Here is a 22,066-nt window from a genome sequence, read left to right on the forward strand (position 1 = left end):
ATCCCAGGTCTTGGAGAACGTATGGCAAATCTCTCTCAAGAAAGCTGTGAGTTTTTCCATAGTGGCAATATGCCATATCCTTCGTTTTAACAATGGCTAGAGAGGGGCTACCTGTTTTTCTAGGACACTGCAATATAGCATCTTGTGGCTGACACGATGTGAGTGATCAGCTTGGCTGAGGCTCTCCGCATATCCTGAACTGGTCTGCCTAGTAGAGCAGTCCAGGTGTATGGCCTTAGCTCAACTCTCAGTAGTCTGTTAATAAGTAGGAAGACCTGTCTCCAAAGGGGGGCGATTTTTAGGCATCTCCACCAAATGTGTGACATTGAGCCGTTTTGTCCGCATCCTCAAAAACAGTCCGGCGAATGGGAGATTAATATCTCATGAGCCTAACAAGGGTCATATACCAGCGAAATAATAATTTGTAGGAATTCTTCTTGACCACGGTGCAAATCAAACTTTTTGCTGCAACCTCCCAGATGTCAACCCAGTCCTCACCTAGCTCATCTTCAATCCAAGCGTGTCAATGAGTCTCTAATCACTGGGTCAGAAAGGGAGTTAGGCGGGCTGCTAGATTTGGTCAGCCACAAGAGAGTTTTAATATCTGCTGGATTGGATTCAGCATTTTCTGTATCTACCCAGCCTCTTGACTATGGCTCAGAGTTCCAGAGCAGAATCTGGCTCAGCTGGGAGGCCTGGTAGTATCTCAAAAGGTTGGGGAGGCTAGCCCACTGTTTACCATGGGTCTATAAAGTACCTCTCTCTTGACCCTTGGGCGCTTTTTATTCCGTACAAACTTTGTGATGTTGGATTGGAGGTCCTCCAGATCTCTAACCGGAATCTTAATGGGGAGAGTGCAAAAATAATACATTATACGTGGGAGGAGATTAATTTTAATAGACATTATTTTGCCAATCCATGAGATATTGTATTTGACCCAGGCTTCCAAATCTTTCTTTAGGCTTTTAATCAATTTGGGGTAGTTACATTTTTGAAGAGTTTCATATGATGGAGTTAATGTTTAGTTATTCTTCAAAGTGGAGTAGGCCTTTATTTTGTTTCTTTTTGTATGTTTTGCCTTGTTAAAGGAACAGGCTCAATAAAGCCAGAATTTAATTTCACCCTAATCGGTCTCCATTAAATGTACCTCTGCACATATATCTTACAATGAGTTTGCCATGAAAAATCAAAATTATATTTTAGAAGTTTGACTATGTCATTGAGCAAGTTGACCACTAATGCCAGAGATTTGGTGTTGTTAATCTTAAAGCCTGACCTATTTCCGAAATCATCGAGAGATTGGTAAAGATTTGGGAGAGAGATCAGAGAGCGTGAGACACTCAGAAATACGTCGTCCGCAAATAATTATATTTTATAATTAATTTTCCCAATGGTCATTCCTGATATATTGGGGTTAAGTCTGATGTAGGCCGCCAGGGGCTCGATTGAAAGTGCGACCAGCAAAGGTCCTGGCTTTGGCTGGAACTCACCCTTACAAGGCTATAGAGCTTCCAGGCAGAGCCCTCCCTGTACTGGGTAACTGGAATCACCTGGTTCTGGACTTACACTGCAGTCTACTTCATGCAGCCTGCTATGCAGCTCTGTCCCTATTGGCTGCCCATGCTATTTAGGTTCTGCCCTTCCATCAGGAAGTGGCTGAGCATAATTCTGGAATCACTGTTTCCTGTAACCTATGCTTGCTACAAAAATCTCTGCCTGGCCTGCTTTGGGCCTTCCTGCTCCTGTGCTGTAGCGCTGGATCCCCAGCACCAAAGCTTCAGTGTTTCTGTGGCCTGTCTGTCTACTCTGCTTCTGGAGGCCTTCAACCCTTCCTGCCCTGTATCTGTGCTTGTCACAAGCACTAGAGAGGGGTGATCTGGCACAGAATCAATAAAACACAATGAATGTCACTTGCTGGTGCCCACGGGCCAAGGGGGGTCGTCCTGCCTGGTCCCCAAGTGGTATCAATGGTAAAGAGAATAGTCTCTCTCCTTGACAAAGACTGCTTGTGTGCAGTCGAAACATTGGATTTATGCTGGATTAAAGTTTCTATTTTTGGATAAGACCGTGTGCCTGGACTAATCTCTTTACCCTTGTCACAAGCACCCCAGCTTGGACCGTCTGGCCTTCTGGTGCTGAAGCGCCTACGTTGAAGCTCTACGCTGAAGTCTTCCTGATGCGGACCCCAGCCTGTGACATTGACCATCCTCCTGTGCCGCCTGTCTTGACCCCAGCCTGTGACCTCGACCATCGCTCCTGTGCTGCCTTCCTTGACCCCAGCCTGGATAACATTTACCCTGCCTTTCCCAACCCTGACCTAGCTATCCACGATGACAGAATCCGCAATCCGGACCCGGCTTCGCGGTCTCTGGTCGGTGCTTTCATAGCCCCACCTCAGCCCTGCGGTCGGTCCTGGTTTGTGGCGAGCATGCCCGTTACAGTATGCTCAGCCCCACAAACAAGGATACCGCTGAGGTAGGTCGAGGTAGGTCGAGAGCTGGTCTGGCATGAAAGTGTGTTCCATAAACTGGCCCTATCCCTGGACCGGAACACAAAAAAGATGGATCACCTTCAGGCCAGCCTCTCTGCTCTGTTGCAGCCTCTCGGAGCACCATGTCTTGCTAGTAAACCCCTTGAGGCACCCTTTTTGTCTTCTTGTAATCCCCAAGTCAATGTTACTTCCCCAGAGCCTAAAGATGAACTTTCCTTGCATCCTGTGTCAGATTCAAGTTCCCCTTTTTCTGACTCACTTGCAGTACCGGCTTTCACCACGGCTAGTTCTAAACCCCTAGATTTAAAAGCATACTTTTCATTCTTTCACCTTCCTACCCTGTGTAAAGTTCCTACTGCTGGGTTTCCTCAGATATTTGATATTCCTGTCCTTGACTCTAAGCCTTTTTCCTTAGAGACCCCCACAGTAATTGGTTTCCCTTTTGCTAATTCTCAATCTACCACTTCAGAGATAAGCTTAACTGTCTCTAATTCCTTTGCAAGGTCTGAGTTTCCTGTTACTGCATCTAAGGATCCAGTTTCTAAGTCAGTTTCTATTTATCAGAGTTCCCTGCTATGTGTGAAACACCTATCCTTCATTACAAGTCTTTTTCCTTAAACTTCTCCACAGTAATTGCTAGTCCTATTATGGTTACCCAGAACCCAATTTTAGAGCCCAGCGTATCTCCCATAATTCCTGTGCCGCACCCAGTGTGACCACTGCTGACTCTCAGACATCCTTCACTGTTCTGCAGGCCCTGTTATAACCGGGGAGGACTCTAAAATTCCCACAGTAAAGAATAGTTTTCCTCTCGCTATTCCCTCTACAGTATCTCCTGTAGCCATTGAGCCTGGAACTTCCATTCCAAAATCTAATTCACTACCCATTGGTACCTGTGTAGTGCCTGATGTGCCCTCTCTGGATTTCCTGGTGCTATCTTCTAAGACTGAAGCACTCCTTTCTTGCCTTGCCTGAGGTGCCCGTCCCCGCTTCTTGTGCGCCCACTGTGGGCACGAGCATTCCTCTCTCCGGTTGCTATTCAGTGTCTACTCCTTCCTCTGCGGATTCCCCAACATCTGAACCTGTACTTTCCATAGCTCACCTACCAGGGGTGCTGACCCCATATTGATTACAGTACCACTGCTTTTCCATTTCAAGGTCAGTCTCGCTAATAAACGCCTTTGCCGCAGGTCTTCTACCTATCCCAGAAAGTTCAGAAACAATTCCATGTCACCTAAATCACAGAGTGATCCTGCTCCTGTTCGCCCGGAGGTCTCTCCTGAAGGGGAGGGGATACTGCAAGGGTTCCAGTCCTGGCTTTAGCTGGAACTCACCCTTACACTGCTATAGAGCTTCCAGGCAAAGCCCTCCCTTTACTAGGCAATTGGAATCACCTGTTTCTGGACTTACTCTGCAGTCTGCTTCATTCAGCCTGCTATGCAGCTCTGTCCCTATTGGCTGCCCATGCTATTTAAGTTCAGCCCTTCCATCAGGAAGTGGCTGAGCATAATTCTGGAATCACTGTTTCCTGGTAACCTGTGCTTGCTACAAAAATCTCGGCCTGACCTACCTTGGGCCTTCCTGCTCCTGTGATGAAGCGCTGATCCCCAGCACCAAAGCTTCAGTGTTTCTGTGGCCTGTCTGCATACTCTGCTTCCTGAGGCCTTCAACACTTCCTGCCCTGTACTTTGCTTGTCACAAGCACCCCAGCTTGGCCCGTCTGGCCTTCTTGCGCTGAAGCACCTACGCTGAAGCATCCAGTGTCCTCATCTCCTGTTCCACAGGTCCTCCCGTGCTGGAGCATCTGCATGGATCCCCTGCGTGCTAGCTGCTCTGTTCTGGAGACCTTCCTTTGCACGGAAGCGCCTATGCTGAAGCTCTACGCTGAAGTCTTCCTGATGCCGACCCCAGCCTGTGACCTCGGCCATCGCTCCTGTGCCGCCTGCCTTGACCCCATCCTGGATAACGTTTACCCTGCCTTCTCCAACCCGACCACCCACGATGATGGAATCCGCATGTGGACCCAGGTTCGCAGTCTCAGGTCGGTGGTTTCATCCCCACCCTAGCCCTGCAGTTTGGTCCTGGTTTGTGGCGAGCACGCCCATTACAGTCAAAGGCCTTTTCTGCATCTAGAGAAAAGCATAGGAGTGGCTTGCCCCCTGCGTTTGCTGCATGGGTCAGGTCTACAATACGGCGCACATTATCTGTGGCTTGTCTAGTATGGATAAAACCACCAGATCATGGTGCACCAGTACCATGAATTCATTCAGCCAATTGGCCAGTATCTTGGCAAATAATTTCAGGTTAGTATTAATGAGGCAGATAGGGCTATAGCTCGAATAGTTTGTAGGGTCCTTCCCTTTATTAAGGATCACCAAAATATTGGCTGAGGCCATTGTGTCAGGAATAGACTTGCCTTCCATTAATTTATTGAATAGAATCGTTAGCTGGAGGGCGATAATTTTTTAATTTTTTTTGTAATACATAACGGAAAAACCATCAGACCTGGGGATTTAAGGTTTTTATGGCCTTTAATTCCTCACATTATTTCCTCTCAGGGGATTTTACGGTTAAGTTTCAAAATTATTCTGGCGTTAGAATAGTGAGATGACAAGACTGTAAAAAAATGAGGGAGACTGGTTTTGGAAGGTGGGTGTGTGGACGTTTTCAATTAGGTCCAGAATCTTTTCAAAATAGGGGAACCTTGCCGCATTTGGGGCATACTGTAGATATTTACTAGAGTGACCTCAGACCCACCAATCCAGCCTGTCAGGAGAATAAACTGCCCCTCTTTATTGATTTTCTTGAACTCTAATTTAATTGGGGTATTGTTACTGAAAACTATTGCCACATCTCTCTTCTTTATTGCAGATGAGAAGAACATCTGGGGAAATTGTTTATGTAAAAAGGTGGGTTGGTGACGCTTTAAAAAATGAGTCTCCTGATAAAAGATGATATCTGTGAGTGCCCATTTATAGTTAGAATATTCCGTACGGCATTTAGTTTGGTTGTTAAGCCCTTTAGCATTATGGGATATGATTTTAAGGGCTACCTTTATGGTGGTGGTTGAGTGTACGTGATTTATCCCTTAGTGACAACCAGTAATTAATGAGTATGGGCATGAGAAGTACAAATATCTGAGAATACCATGCATGGACCATGGGACCTTTCTGTTACAGAAGGTGGAGGGAGACACACAAGGAGGGAAACAACAACAATATGTGTATAAAAATAACAAATATAAAGGGAAAAAGTTTGAGGCCACTAAGTGGCTCCAATAGTAAGGACTCATTGTGACGGGAGCAGGTCAGCAGGCTCTACAATAAAGGTGAAGCACTTTTTGGTTACCCCTGCTCCATGTATAAGGGTCCCAGAGAATTAGCTCTTTGACCCAATAACATTGTATGATCACATTTGTGATACCATCACTGTCCTCTAGGTGCTGGAACAGTGCAGTAAGGGACCTTTTCAGCTCTCAGAGAGTTAGAGAGTTAATGCTCCTTAGAAGTAGCTAGTTCAGCTGATGCCTAATTAGGAAGGTTGAACTCCTGATTGCTCATGGAGTTTTTAATAGTCAGGAAGTGACTACAGAGAGCTGCCATGAGTGAGAGACACATGCTGAGAGATACAAAGTGAGAGATTGCAGTCCCAGAGAGGGGGACAGAGAAGTGCTCCCCAGCTAAAGAAGGAAGGCGGGCACAGCCCTTGACAGTGGACCTACAGAGGAGAGTTTCTCTGAGCTCATGTAGGGCCGAGTTCCCCTAGGAAGGAAAGGAAGAGAGACCGTGCTGAAGTGGCGATGTCTGCTCCAATGGACTAACAGATAAGGAAAACCCTTTATTATTGTGTGCAGAGACTGTATAAATTGTTGCATATGCCAGGGCATGTTTAAAACTGGGAACCAGTATAGTTGGCCAGCTGTGGTTAGAAAGGGCTGAAGCCAAGTTGAGTTATTTTCCCTAACGGGAATAGGTATTTTATTTTATGATTTGTTTGACTTAAAGGGATGGTGTGCCTGTTATCATATGAATTAATCCCTGTAAATTGGCGCCGGTATGTCTGCTGGACATCAGAGTTCAAAGCAGCCAGAGGATGCCCAGAGGTATGAACAGCATTTGGTCAGAGGGGAAATGAGGAGTACTAGGTCCGGAGATCAATGGCAGTCCTCCGGGATGCCACTTGTTCTGCCAAACCTAGTGGAGCCTGCCCAGCGGGTGGCATTGGGATGGCTGGGGGGGTATGCGGCAGGCTTGCGCATGCTCTTAGGTGTTTCGAATTTCCCATTGACCCAGCTTTTCTGGCTGACTCGGCTCTGATTGGCTGCTTGGGAAAGTTTCCATGCGCTGATTTGCTGTCCAGTCTGCTTCTATTTTGTGAATCAAGGAGAGAATACTATACGAAGCATTTTGCGCCCAAGTTCTCAAAATCCAATGTAGCGGACTGGGATTTTATGCCAATTTGAGTTCCAGGAGATTTGGGCTGACTCGCGGTCAGGAGGGACCAAGTTCTCAGAAGAGAACGTAGCGGTGGCGTATGGAATTTTATGTCGATTTGGGTTCCAGGAGATTTCGGGCTAAGTCCCAGTCAGGGTAAAATTCTCCCAAAGAGTTCCCTGCACCTAGGAAAGTCTAGATTTCTACCCCAGCCCCAAAGTAAGTGTGTCTTTTCGTCTGTATTTTATGTTTCATTGTGTGTACGCGAATTTATGCCGAATAAATTACAATTTATTTCACTACTCAATGAATGATCCCGGTAAAAAGGTGTAAATAACCTGGTCTCACTCACGCCCGACCATGTTAATGGCTTGAGTCAAACAATAACTTGGGTTAAACACCCGCAATGTAACACCCGTGGTTGCCATCTGCAGCCCCAGGAACCCGCATCTTAAACATTTGGCAACCTACCCTTATAGTAGTGAGGTCGGTCCCATAACTCTTCAATATTGTAATATATGCATGAAAACATTCAAAACTTGTCATCAGTGGCTGTGGTTAGAAGCATTACCCTAGTACAAACGTGTTCTTGGCTCCTAGAAGCTCAGGAAACCTAACGTGGTGTTCGATCATACACGAGGACACATATGGCCAACTGTCAGCCCATTTAACAGCCACATACGGCCCACATAACGCAAACAGTCCATGTAAAGAACCACTTAATTTATGGGTTATTTTGAGGAGAACCTTGCCGGGACTCACGACCCGCTGCAGATTTCAAGTCGGCACCTCCGGAGGGTGTTGTATACTTCTCTGAGCGTCCACCTTGACCCACTTCTCTTTTCTTTTCGGGGTTGTCCCATCTCCTTGCGCTTCCGAGGGCCTCGTCTGAAGCCCTAGAGTTGCTAGAAAGCTGGAGGTCTCGCTTGGGTCCTTGATTGTAACTTGGGTGCCATCTTTGAGTACCATGAGAGGAAAGGGGAAACCCCACGGTATGATTCCAGCGTTTCATAGAATTTCTGTGATTTTCTTTACATTTCTGGGTCTCTGTAGCGTGATTGCAGACAGATCACGGAACAGTTGTAGTTTTAGGGAATCAAATTTAATAGACTCGCGGTTTCTGGCAGCCATCATGATCAATTCTTTTGTTTGGTAATATTGGAGGCGCAGGATGAAGTCCCTTAGTTTGTCTTGGTTGGGGGCCCTAGGTCATAGGGCTCTGTGTGCTCTATATATTAGCATTTCAGACTCAGATCAGGGCAAAGCATGGTAAACAGCTGTGATAGGAATTCATTGAGGTCATCTACCTCTTCAGGTATACCTAACCCCCGAATATTATTCCTCTGAGAGCGGTTGTCTTGGTCTTCCTGCATCTCACTGAGTTCTGCCACTTTGTCTTTCATAGTGGCCATGTCCTGCACCAAAGAGTCCTGATCCTCCCCACCCCCCATACCCCCCCTCGTCTCTGTGACCCTGGCCTCAAAATGCAATGTTCGCTCCTCCACGTGGGCCAGATCGCCACAGAGCTCTTTTATAGCTTTTTGAATTTCTAGTTGGAACGCAGATTTTAGCTTTGTATAGAAATCATCTATATCCTGCTTGGTGGTATTCATGGGACCGGGGCCCTCCTCTGCTTCCGACTCCCACTCACCCTGTGCCCCAGGGCCCTCTTGGCTTGCTTGTGATTGCCCAGACTACCGTCCAAAGAAATGCAATGCACCGGCCTGGAAGAGGTTTTTCTTAACCTTGGGAGGTTTACTTTTGAGCGAAGGTAATAGCTGGGCAGTTACCCGAATATCGCTGAATAGTGTTTAGATGCTGAGTTCCGGGGCGGAGCAACAGGATCAGGCCGCCATCTTGCTCCTCGACCCCATTATGGGTTGTGGGATATTTTAATTTATAAAGTCTATGGTCAGTAGCTTTTGCTGTTAATGATACTTTGTTTTAATTTCAGGGCGCTTGTGTAGCTGAACTGGGTTATGGTGAGATAAGGTAAGGAGGTCTGTTGGTCAGTAAAGTCCTCTTATCAGTAATCTCCCCTCAGTCAGAGCCTGTACCTTTAAATTGAGCACTCACCACCAGACTTCTCTGATCTCCTCCTCTCCGGAGCTGAATTCACTAGCAGGCGAATTCTCCCCAGGATCCCGCGACACAGCACCGACCTCAGTCAGCAAGTACAGTATGGCCTTGATGGAGAGACTGGACCTCGATCTATGAGCTCCGGTCTATCCTGTCAGCTGCGAGGCAGGAAAAGCAGATGCTCTGCCTCTCCCTCTCTGTGCTCCCCCCTAGTCACAAAGACCACCTCCTTACGGCTCACCAGCCCAATATCTGGCTCTACCGGGGATCTGAAGCGCCAGCGGGAGATGCGATCTGCTGTGTCCGCAGCCCCCCAGGAGGGAGCGGAGTCAGGATGGCCGCTCTGCTCCCTTCTCAGCCGCCTCAGTTGTTCTCTCACTGGCCGATAGTGGCCATTTTGGGAAGCGGCCGGGTCGGGTCTTTGCTGGGAACCCTCGCACCAGCTCAGCTCATTCAAGGGGTGTCTCCCTCTGCCAGGGGCATCCTACTTTGCCTACCAGGCCCAGAAAAGGGCACAAGCACAATATGGGAGGAGGGAAGCAGATCTCATCACTCCCGCAGGTGCCTCGCTGGTGCTCAGGGACAAGATGACAGTTTAACTGGTCCTAAGCCCCCAAACCTTTAGTCAGCTCTAGATCAGCCCCCGCTGCATTAAAAAATCTTCAAAATGGTATTGCCATGCACCCTATAGCTTTCTTTATACTCTGGTGGTGATTTTCGGCTTCCAGGGGTCTGGTAACCTGCTATTGCAGAGCTCAAGCTCTGTGCGCCTTGCTTTCAGAGCTCGACTCCATTTAAAAAAAAATTCAAATGTCATTTTATGTTGTAGAAGCCCCATGCTATCTGCCTGTGCTAATGTTTTTTTTCAGTACGTCTCTCCTCCTTGCTCTCTAGCTGCCTTTCTGCCTCTTAGAAGCCAGTCAGTCTGTGTGATGCTGTCACAGTGTGTCTGTGATGTTACACTCACAGTGACATCATCACACAGGCCGACTGACAAATGTAAAACTTCTAAATTCTGTGGCTGTCTATTATCTGTTCAGCCAAGGAAGAGCAAGGCAGAGTCAATAATAATTATTTTCATCTGAAATTTACATCCAAAAGTGATTACTGCCATGTGGAATTCTTGGACTTGAGTCCAAGTCCAACGGTTCTGTTGACACCAAAACGTTTTTTTTTTTGTTTTTTTTTTAAGTGGATACCAATAGTTTATTAATGGCCACAGGTAATCACAATAGTAGCTGGAGCAACAATATTCCATTGGGCAAATTTCTACAAATAAGGAGACATTTTTGTTTTGATTTGGACTTCAAGATTCAGGCCCAGAGTTTATATGACAGATTACTTAACAGAGGTTATAGCCCTGCTTTATTGGATACTACGATATGTAAAGTTCAGAATCTAGATAGGAATTCCTTACTGATTCAAAAGAAGGATACTGCATACTAAACAGGACAAATTACAAACTGAACAGATGTTGGCTAAAAAACAAACCTTAGAATTTAAAAATATAATTTTTATGCGCCAAGCACCCTTGTATTGTTTTAGTGTTTGAGAAATAGTAGAGAGATATCCCAGAGGGGAAAGCACTAGCAATGCACCGCTCGTTGAACCAAGAAAAACTTCGGTGGCTGGATCAAAAGGTATGTAAAACTGTGTACTTTATTAGGTCATCAAACAACAAAAAATGTGAGAGGAACCTCTAACGCGTTTCGGGCTTTTCAGCCCTTTGTCAAAGAGAATGGTTCCTCTCTGAAAATGCCGATTATAAGTAGGAGAGATCCCCATCAGAAACTCTGCCCACCTATGAGGTCACGAGCACAGCCCTCCAATGAAAACGAAGGGAGGGCTACGTCCGGGAACCCCGAGCAGCGTGATGACAGAGATCACCCACACAGGCAACATGAAACAAATATAACAATAATTAACAATAAATTAATCCAATAGGGGAACCATAATTTTTTTTAAAAAAATATGTATATATATATCACATCAATAGTGCCAACAGAAAGGCAACAATAACCTGTCTGGTATTAAAAAAAAATCACTACTACTGGTCAGTCTGACACCATGACATAATTAGAAAGAAAAAGAAAAAAAAAACAAAGTTTTAAAAAGCAAATTGCATAAGACAAAAGATAATTAAAAACTATATGCAAACCTATGAATAAATAATGAAGAAAATTAGATTAATGAGAACTAATCACAGACACTGCATCAACCCTTATGTTGAAATCATCTACAAATATAATTTGAGAGAACTTCATTATAATAATAACAGCATAAAAGATGTTATATATATATCATATATTATAATGAAATTCTCTCAAATTATATTTGTAGATGATTTCAACATAAGGGTTGATGCAGTGTCTGTGATTAGTTCTCACTAATCTAATTTTCTTCATTATTTATTCATACAGTTAGGTCCAGAAATAATTGGACACTGACACAATTTTCATAATTTTGGCTCTGTACGCCACCACAATGGATTTGAAATGAAACAAACGAGATGCAATAGAAGGGCAGACTTTCAGCTTTAATTCAAGGGGACGAACAAAAATATTGTATGAAACGTTTAGGAATTGCAACCATTTTCATACACAGTCCCCTTATTTCAGGGGCTCAAATGTAATTGGACAAATTAACACAATCATAAATAAAATGTTAATTTTTAATACTTTGTCGAGAATCCTTTGCAGGCAATGACTGCTTGAAGTCTGGAACGCATGGACATCACCAAACGCTGGGTTTCCTCCTTTGTGATGCTTTGCTAGGCCTTTACTGCAGCTGTCTTCAGTTGTTTGTTCGTGGGTCTTTCTGCCTTAAGTTTTGTCTTCAGCAAGTGAAATGCATGCTCGATTCGGGTGAGATCAGGTGATTGACTCGGCCATTGCAGAATATTCCACTTCTTTGCCTTAAAAACTCCTGGGTTGCTTTCGCAGTATGTTTTGGGTCATTGTCCATCTGTAAAGTGAAGCGCCGTCCAATCAACTTCGCTGAATTTGGCTGAATCTGGCAGACAATATATCCCTATACACTTCAGAATTCATCCGGCTGCTTCTGTCTTCTGTCACATCATCAATAAACACTATTGACCCAGTGCCATTGTAAGCCATGCATGCCCATGCCATCACACTGCCTCCACCATGTTTTACAGATGATGTGGTATGCTTTGGATCATGAGCCGTTCCAAGCCTTCTTCATACTTTTTTCTTCCCATCATTCTGGTATAGGTTGATCTTAGTTTCATCTGTCCAAAGAATGCAGTTCCAGAACTGGGCTGGCTTTTGTAGATATATTGTTTGGCAAAGTCTAATCTGGCCTTTCTATTCTTGAGGATTATGAATGGTTTGCACCTTGTGGTGAACCCTCTGTATTTGCTCTCGTGAAGACTTGGATAATTATATGCCTACCTCCTGGAGAGTGTTCTTCATTTGGTTGGATGTTGTGAAGGGGTTTTTCTTTACCATAGAAAGGATCCTATGATTATCCACCACTGTTGTCTTCCGTGGACATCCAGGCATTTTTGTGTTGCAGAGCTCACCAGTGCGTTCTTTTTTTCTAAGAATGTACCAAACTGTTGATTTGGCCACTCCTAATGTTTCTGCTATCTCTCTGATGGATTTTCTTTTTTTTTGCAGCCTAAGGATGCCCTGTTTCACTTGCATTGAGAGCTCCTTTGACCGCATGCTGTGGGTTCACAGCAACAGCTTCCAAAAGTGAATGTCAAACCTGGAATCAACTCCAGACCTTTTACCTGCTTAATTGATTATGAAATAACGAAGGAATCGCCCACAGCTGTCCATGAAACAGCTTGTGAGTCAATTGTCCAATTACTGTACTTTTGGTCCCTTGAAAAAGAGGGGGCTACATATTAAAGAGATGTAATTCCTAAACCCTTCCTCCAATTTGGATGTGAATACCCTCAAATTAAAGCTACAGTAATAGACTGCACTTTAAGCCCATAGTCATTATTTAACTGTAACTTGAATTTATTTTGGTACACAGCCGAAATAACTAAATTTGTATAAGTGTCCAATTATTTCCGGACCTAACTGTAAGTTTGCATATAGTTTTAAATTATCTTTTGTCTATGCAATTTGCTTTTTAAAACTTTGTTTTTTTTTCTTTTCCTTTCTAATTATGTCATGGTGCCAGACTGACCAGTATTAGTGACTTTTTGATATCAGACAGGTTATTGTTGCCTTTCTTTTGGCACTAATGATGTGATATATATGGGGTTTTTTTATGATTCCCCTATTGTATTAATTTATTGTTACTTATTGCTATATTTGTTTCATTTTGCCTGTGTGTGGGTGATCTCCGTCATCGCGTTGCTCGGGGTTCCCGGACGTAGCCCTCCTTTAGTTTTCATTGCAGGGCTGTGCTCGTGACCTCATAGGTGGGCAGTGTTTCTGACGGGGATCTCTCCTACTTATATCGGCATTTTCAGAGAGGAACCATTCTCTTTGACAAAGGGCTGAAAAGCCCAAAACACGTTAGAGGTTCCTCTCACATTTTTTGTTGTCTGATGACCTAATAAAGTACACAGTTTTACTTACTTTTAATGCAGCAACCGTCGTTTTTCTTGGTTCAATGAGCGGTGCATTGCTAGTGCTTTCCCCTCTGGGATATCTCTCTACAGATTAGAATTGGAGCAGTCGCACGCTGATTACAGGTTATCCCATCAAGTGTGAGTACTTATACCTCAAGATAGATATCTTTTTATATTGCTGGTTCTGCTGCATGTTACAAGCTACACTCTAGTGTAGTACCGGGGGAGTGACTTCTATATTAGCTGTGGGGTCCGGCTGTTCACTTATTGAGGACACTTATTGAGGACATTTCGGTCATCCCACTACATTGCTATTAGACTCTGACGTCCCTCCCTTCAATTGGCTACATCACCTGACTAGTTATACAAGTAACACTTTACTTCTAACGTTGATACTTTGTATGTTATAAAGTTTAAATAAACAAGAATTATTTGAACATAAGGATCATCTGAAATGCTAAACCGCTATTTTTGATCTTTTTGCCCACTCTTGAGCACAGATATGAGAGCTATGCTCTAGCTTTGTGTACTTGTGTTTGAGAAATAAACTACATTAGTCAATTAAACCATACCCATGTTTGCTTCTGCCTTAACAACATTTAGTAACTTCAGCCCAATGTGTTCCTTTCTCTAAGAGCGTCCAATGTATTTGCATAGTTCCTGTAGCAGATAAAATGACCTTCTTAAGGCTTCAACAAGGTGGCACTGGGTTTAAACTGGGTTACAAGACGGAGAAGTTATTAAATTACTAAGTTACTCATGTTCTTATTCCCCAAGTATGCCAATAAAGATACAGTAGATGTCCCCTACCAGATATCATCTTGGCCTCACCTTAGCAGCTCCGATGAGAAGCAACGATTGAGGTCCGTGTCTATGTAGCGGACACAGCGTTCCACGGCGAGAGGATTGGCTAGGAGAGGCTCGGCTGTGAACGTTTCCCTGCACAGATCAGAAGAGTCCTGGAGCCAGTGTTTAGCCAGACAGACTCCCGACATCTCATTGCCATGGGTTCCTCCCACAACTACCACACGGTTGACAGGCCCACAGAATATTGGGGTGCTCATATTTGCAGTCCTGGATCTTAACACGAAACAATGAGTTACTTAACTCCTACAGTGCTTCAAAGCCAATATCTAACCCCTTTGCATATTTTACAGGACTCTTCAGCACTGCAGAGATTACAAATATAAGCTGCAATAATCGATTAAAAAAAGCCACACTTATTTTAGTTATATAGTTACATAGTAGATTAAGTTGAAAAAAGACATACATCCATCAAGTTCAACCTATGCTAAATTTAGACAACAGAATCTATATCCTATATGTGTATTTACAGTATTTTGATCCAGAGGAAGGCAAACAAAAAACCCCAGTGAAACATTATTCAATGTCTCACAAGAGGAAAAATAATATTGGCAATTAGATTATTCCCTGGATCAACATCCTTCCCATTTATACTTATTTGTTATATTCCTGTATACCGTTCCTTTCTAAAAATATGTCAAACCTTTATTTTTAAGATATCTATTGTGTCTGCTATCACAGTCTCTGTGAATAATAAATGCCACATTTTAACTGCCCTTACTGTAAAGAACAATTTCCTTTGTTGCTGGTGAAATTTCCTTTCCTCCAACCTTAAAGGGTGACCCCATGTTGTTTGTACTGCCCGTGGGAGGAATAGTTCTTTTGAAAGCTCCTTATATTGTCCCGGAATATATTTTTTATATGGTTGTCATATCCCCTCTAAGGCGTAGGACATAGTACATTCAGCGTCGCTGAGGCGGGCTGAGCCGCGCTGAACAGATGCACAAAGCCCCTGCATCTGTAATCAGCTCGGCTATAGTTTCTCCCTCCGCATGCGTGCAGAGGCTGAGAAAATTAGAACAGGCAGGCAGGTTTGAAATTTTGCCGCTTGGGGGAGCGCAGGAGCGGTCACGTGACCGCTCCCATCCAATGGGGCTGCAGCCGGCATTTTAACTACTGTGTCGGTGAGATAGCAGAGCCACCAGACCAGACAGAGTAGAGGCAGCACAGGTGTGTGTACACTACCGACACACTTTATTGAAGTGTGGTCGGTACCGCAAGCCGGGAAATCTCCCGGCTTGCTAGTGGCCGCCCCTCGGCGTGCCGCGCGTCATAGACGCGCGGTCACGCGTCATCGGGAGCGTGCGCCCGCTGCACGCGTGTCCAGGGGCTCCCCGAGGGAGCCCTGGTGTCCCGCGATCGCGGGACAGCGGCAGGGGGTTCCGGGGGACCCGGCGGACCCGGCAGCGGTAGGGAGAGCGCCCCGATCGGAGGGCGCTCTTCCGCTGCTTCGGCGTGCGCCCGTCACACTCGGGCGCGCGCCAGGCTACTGCTGCGGCACAGAACGGGCAAATGCTCGAATAAACTGTGCCGCAGCAGTATGTGTGTGATGTATGTGTGAATATATTTATCAAAGTTGCACAATGTTAATAAATAATTTATTCTCACATGTCTTTTTTTCATTTTTAAAATATTATATAATATACAAACACACACACACACACACACACACACACACACACACACACACACACGTTCCCCAGTGACACACAAACACACAGACCACTTCAAAGTGACACACACATTGACAGCTACCAAGTGACACACACATTGATACCCACCTCCCAAGCGCGCTTGCTGTCTCCTGTGCCAGGACAGCATAAAGCTCCTGGTAGAGCGAGCGGCAGAAAGCAACAGCACTAAATTCTTTACTATGTCCCAGGCCTTAGACGCCTCTTTGCTAATGTAAACAAATCAAATTTAGCTAGCCTCTCCTGATGCATCAGATTATCCATCCCCTTTATTAATTTGATGTTTTTTCTCTGCACGTTTTCTAGCTCAAAGTATTTTCTATGCAGTGGTGCCAAAAACTCTACTCCATATTCAAGGTCTGGTTTTACTAATGCTTTATAGAGGGGCATAATTATGTTTGCTTCCCTTCTATCCACTCCTCATTTAATGTAAGATAAGATCTTATTTGCTTTTGCAGCTACTGCATGACTTGGGTTCTATTGCTAAACCTGCTGTCTACAAGCACTCCTAAATCCTTCTCCATCAAGTATTCCCCCAATGTATCCCCATTTAATTTGTAAGTCGTCTGTATATTTTTGTTTCCCAAATGCATAACCTTATATTTATCTGTATTAAACCTCATCTGCCATTTACCTTCCCAAGTTTCCAGGCTATCCATGTCCTTCTGGAGAGAAATTACATCCTGCTCTGGATACCACTACTAATCCTTGAGGTACTTTACTTACAATTTTGGCCCAACCTAAATATGTTCCATTTACGACAACCCTCTGTTGTCTGTCCTTCAATCAGTTTTCAATCCAGGTGCAAATATTTTTACTGGGTCCAATTTTCTTTATTTTGTACACCAACCTCTTGTGTAGACTGTATCAAAAGCCTTTGCAAAATCTAAGTAAACCACTGCATTACCCTGGTCTAAATTTCTACTTACCTCCTCAAAGAAACTAATAAGGTAAGTTTGGCATGATCTATCCTTCATAAATCCATGCTGACTATTACTAATAATTTTGTTAACCATTAGGTATTGCTGAATATTATCCCATACTAAACCTTCAAGTAGCTTTCCTATTTATGATGTCAGGATTAAAGGTCTGCAATTCCCCAGTTATGCTCTAGCTCCCTTTTAAAATATAGGCACAACATCTGTTTTACACCAATCTTGTGGCACTGAGCCTGTGGAAATGGAGTCCTTGAATATTAATGTGACGGGGAGGAAAGGATTAATACCTGATTTGCCATGCATTACTGTTGTTGCCCTGTCCCCGCCATTTTTATTCCCTATGTGCAGGAAATTCCCTGTCTGCGAGGGTAAAAGACAAGATGCATTGCTTGACATACCCTCTAACCAACACATGATAGCAGATCTTAAATGTAAGGCAGGATGTATTTTTTTGTAAGTCTAAGCAGGAATTACTTGGACATCCAGCTGTGATATGGGTGAATGAGCTTCGGTATTTTTATGACCAAGCCTGAAAGGGTTGTAATTATTTTTATGATGGAGTCTCAAAAGGCTCCCACAGATTTAGAGTCCCCCTGTCTAAAAGAGTGTCAATTATGACAATACCCAGAGGCCCATAATGTATACAATACTGGCATACTGATGCACAGCAGATGTCAGGCTAGTGACACCTCTAAGTCAGAGACCAGACACAGTGGCCCCAAGAAATGGGTGTAGCCTAGGTATGCTAAGTGGCATGGGCATCAACCTGACCCATGCGCCCTGCCCACCGGACAGCCCTTTTGACCGGTCTTATGAACTGTGGGTCACTTGGCTATTCGTGGTTTTTATTGTTCCCACGAGGGGATTGGATCCACATGTTAAAGATAGCCTTGGCCAGTCTATAACTGTGGCTTCCCAGGTATTTCCCAGTGTGATTCCTGAATTTTAATCCATGATGTAAAGATGCAAAACTTTGTTCTAGTACAGCAGCAACCAGTCCAGGGTGAAGCGGTTAATAACCACATAACCACAGGACTTTTAAAACCAAGGCTGCATTTCTTGCACTGGCAAGCAAAGGACAATTTCTTTCATTCCAAGGACAATTTATTTCGTTTCCTGATCCCAGTGAGTGAGGTTTTAAGTGTATTCTGCAGATGTCGTGTGTTTGTCTATTAAGGAAATAAATCACAATTTATTTAGCAACTTGTTCAGTTCAATCAAGTACCCAGAAATATAAATGTGTTGATAAAAGTTGATGTCATCGTGACAAGCTTTTAAAAAACTGGTGGCAGCTGGCGGGATACTGATTGAACCTATATTGCAGTTTCCTGCGGGCTCTATAATATAGTGAGGATCTTGTAGCATGCAAGCTCCTCAGACAAGTAGCAACTGACACACACTTCTAAAGAGCACGAGAGACTTCACTGTTCCCTGCACCCATACTCCGAAGGCACCGTGAGCTATCGCTCAGGAAGGTTCAGGTCATGGACCAGAGAGAAAGTCGTGGAGAGATCTGCGGGGTATGGCTTTTGGATTTATTTTGCAACTTGTTCTGTTCAATCAAGTACCCAGAAATATAAATGTGTTGCTAAAAGTTGATGTCATCGTGACAATTAAATGTAATGGTTTGGCTATTACTGAACATAACTCCTTAAGAACTCTTGAATGTATGCTATCAGGGCCACGTGCCTTATTTACTTTAATTTTATCAAGCCTCCTATGCACTTTCTCAGTTAACCAATTGTTCGTTAATATAATATATTGCTGTGGCACTATTTTTGCAATTCTTCTCTTGTAAATACAGAAGCAAAGAACTAGTTTAATACCTCTGCTTTTTCCTTATCTCCAATAATCTGCCTACCCATCTCACAATGAAAGGGTCCTATATTTTCTTTTCTAATATTTTTGTGATTAAGGTACTTAAAGAACTTTTTAGGGTTGATCTTACTTTCTATTGTAATCCTTTTGTCATTATACATTTTTGTTAATTTGATTGCCCTTTTGCAGCTTTTTTTATATTCCTTATAATTCTGATATGACGCCCCTGTCCCTTCTGACTTTAAGAATCAAAATGCCTGCCTCTTCTTTTTCGCTTCCTCCCCTACCTGTTTATTTAGTCACATTTGTTTAGACTTGTGTCTCTTAAATTTATTTCTTAAGATATATACAGATAAGTATGCTTTTATAAAAAGAAAAATTAAAGGACTGCCCGTTTATTTTACACATTTTTCCCTGCATAAACATCACCCCAATTTATTCTTTGCAGATTATTCGTCAGTTTATTAAAATCTGCCTTTCAAAAAGTTTAAGGTATTTGTTGAACCCATGTAATATGGTTTTTGATCATTTATTTAAAATGAGACCATGTTATGATCACTGTTTCACAAATGGTCCCGGACTTGAATATTTGTTATTACTTCTACATTGTTTTATATTACTAAATCCAGTATTGCCCCTCCCCTGGTTGGTTCCTCAATAATTTGCATCATGTAATTGTCTTTAAACACCCTCAAAAATCCTGTTTTTTTCCCCCCGTTGTAATGCTAATCTGATTGCCCCAGTCTGTCTAGATAATTAAAATCACCCATTATGCAAACATGACCCAGCTTTGATGCCTTTTTCATTTGCAAAAGTATTTTAGCTTCCTCAATCTCACAGATATTTGGTGGCTATAGTATAGCCCTACAAACATTTTCTTTGTACTTTTACCTCAAATGCTAATAGAATAATAAAAATTGCTTGTTCTTGTATAGCGCTGCTAATTTTACATAGCGCTTTACAGAGATATTTTGCAGACACAAAATGCAAATTTCTGTCCACAAGGTCTCTACATTTTCATCATTCCCTTCATAAACATCTTCCCTAGATCCGGGTTTAGATCCGGTTTAGCATATAAACATACTCCACCTCCTCTCCTATTTGCTTGATCCTTCTGAAAAAGCTCTAAAGTAACTGCTCAGTCATGAGCTTCATCCCACCATGTTTCAGTAATGCCTATAACATCATACTGCTCCCTTGTAGCTATTAATTTAAGCTCACCCATTTTGTCAGGCTTCTTGCATTAGGGTCGTTCTATAGTACGGCAGCGTGCTACACCGTGCGCTCGCACGGCAAATATAGATGGCTGAGGTTAGTCAGCCCTTCTATAAAAGTGCCGCGCATGCGCATGGCAGGGAGAGGGGAGCCGACAGACAGTGGTGAAGAGGGGGTAAATCATCTTTTCGCGCCGCTACCGGCGCTCAAATGTATGTTTGTATGTATGTATCTGTGGTTGTGTGTGTCAATGATTGCACAACTAAAAAAAAAAATATTTATTAAACCATTTTTTTTTTTCTTTAAAAAATCTTATTTAGGACTTCCTTTACTCATAAACCCATGCACACCATATACTCACACATATACACACATACTGTATACACACATACAGTATACACACATACACAGTACCTGTAGCTCCCGGCTGTATAACAGGGAAAAGCATGCGGCACATGCACGCGCGTTCGCACAGGCACGCACGGCCGCATGCAGTATAGAACGGGCCTTAGAAAGCATGCATTTAAGGTATTTCCAGTCTGGGCTATTATCTTATCTGCTCCTTCCTTTCTACTCCGATTTGATTTAGTCTTTACATGTTTTCCAGTATTATCTGTATTAAATATGGCAGACACTGGAGGGAGAGACACTGGAAAGAGGGAGGAAGAGAGACACTGTGTAGGAGGGAGAATTTGAGATACTGGGAAGGAGGGAGAGAGAGACACTGGGAAGGAGGGAGAGAGAGAGTGACACTGGGAAGGAGGGAGAGAGAGAGTGACACTGGGAATAAGGGAGAGAGAGAGGTGACACTGGGAACAAGGGAGAGGGACACTGGGAAAGAGGGACAGAGAGACACTGGGAAGAGGGAGAGAGAGAGTGACACTGGGAAGGAGGGAGAGAGAGACACTGGGAAGGAGGAGAGAGTGAGTGACATTGGGAAGGAAGGAGAGTGACACTGGGAAGGAGAGAGAGAGACACTGGGAAGGAGGGAGAGAGAGAGTGACACTGGGAAGGAGGGAGAGTGACACTGGGAAGTAGAGAGAGAGTGACACTAGGGAAGTAGAGAGAGAGTGACACTGGGAAGGAGGGAGAGAGAGACACTGGGAAGGAGGGAGAGAGAGAGTGACACTGGGAAGGAGGGAGAGTGACACTGGGAAGGAGGGAGAGAGAGGACACTGGGAAGGAGGGAGAGAGAGAGTGACACTGGGAAGGAGGGAGAGTGACACTGGGAAGGAGGGAGAGAGAGAGTGACACGGGAAGTAGAGAGAGAGTGACACTGGGAAGGAGGAGAGAGAGACACTGGGAGGAGAGGGAGAGAGAGACACTGGGAAGGAGGGAGAGAGAGACACTGGGAAGAGGGAGAGAGAGAGCACTGGGAAGGAGGGAGAGAGAGGACACTGGAAGGAAGGAGAGAGACACTGGGAAGGAGGGAGAGAGAGACACTGGGAAGGAGGGAGAGAGAGACACTGGAAAGGAGGGAGAGAGAGAGACACTGGCAAGGAGGGAGGGAGAGACACTGGGAAGGAGGAGGAGAGGCACTGGGAAGGAGGTAGAGAGAGACACTGGAAAGGAGGGAGAGAGAGACCACAGGGTTATATGTATGTGGTGGGGGGTTATATGTATGTGGGGGTTTATATATATTTGGGGGTTATATGTATGTGGGGATGGGGGTTAAATGTATTTGGGGGGTGGTTTTTTAACATGCATTTGGGCGGGATTTTTTTTTCTTTTATTCCTGTTTGTGGCTGCGGATTGTGTGTGTCAGGGGAGGAATGAGTGAGAGTGGGTTAATTGATGGAGTGGGTGAGAGGAGAGAGGGGGTGAGTGAGGGAGTGAAACTGAGGGGAGAGAAAAACATGGGAAGAGAGGGGGGAATAGAGGGGGCTCATGAGGTGTGAAATGGAAGGGGGCTCGCAAGACTGCCAACATGGGCGGATGGGGGGACGGGGCCCCGGTCATAACGCTAGTCCTGGCCCCCGGGA

General features: G+C 44.2%; 1 protein-coding gene across 2 annotated transcripts in view; it reads right to left on the bottom strand.

Moving 5' to 3' along the window:
• LOC142489311 (N-acyl-aromatic-L-amino acid amidohydrolase (carboxylate-forming)-like) overlaps positions 1-22,066 on the bottom strand; it is a 102,085-nt gene that overhangs the window by 68,764 nt on the left and 11,255 nt on the right. For both annotated transcript variants that reach the window (XM_075589836.1, XM_075589837.1), the window contains exon 2: positions 14,390-14,638. In XM_075589836.1, the coding sequence (XP_075445951.1) occupies positions 14,390-14,638 (249 nt within the window). The remainder of the gene's footprint in view (positions 1-14,389; positions 14,639-22,066) is intronic.

Source organism: Ascaphus truei, chromosome 3 (assembly GCF_040206685.1).
Source record: "Ascaphus truei isolate aAscTru1 chromosome 3, aAscTru1.hap1, whole genome shotgun sequence".
Classification (NCBI taxonomy): domain Eukaryota; kingdom Metazoa; phylum Chordata; class Amphibia; order Anura; family Ascaphidae; genus Ascaphus; species Ascaphus truei.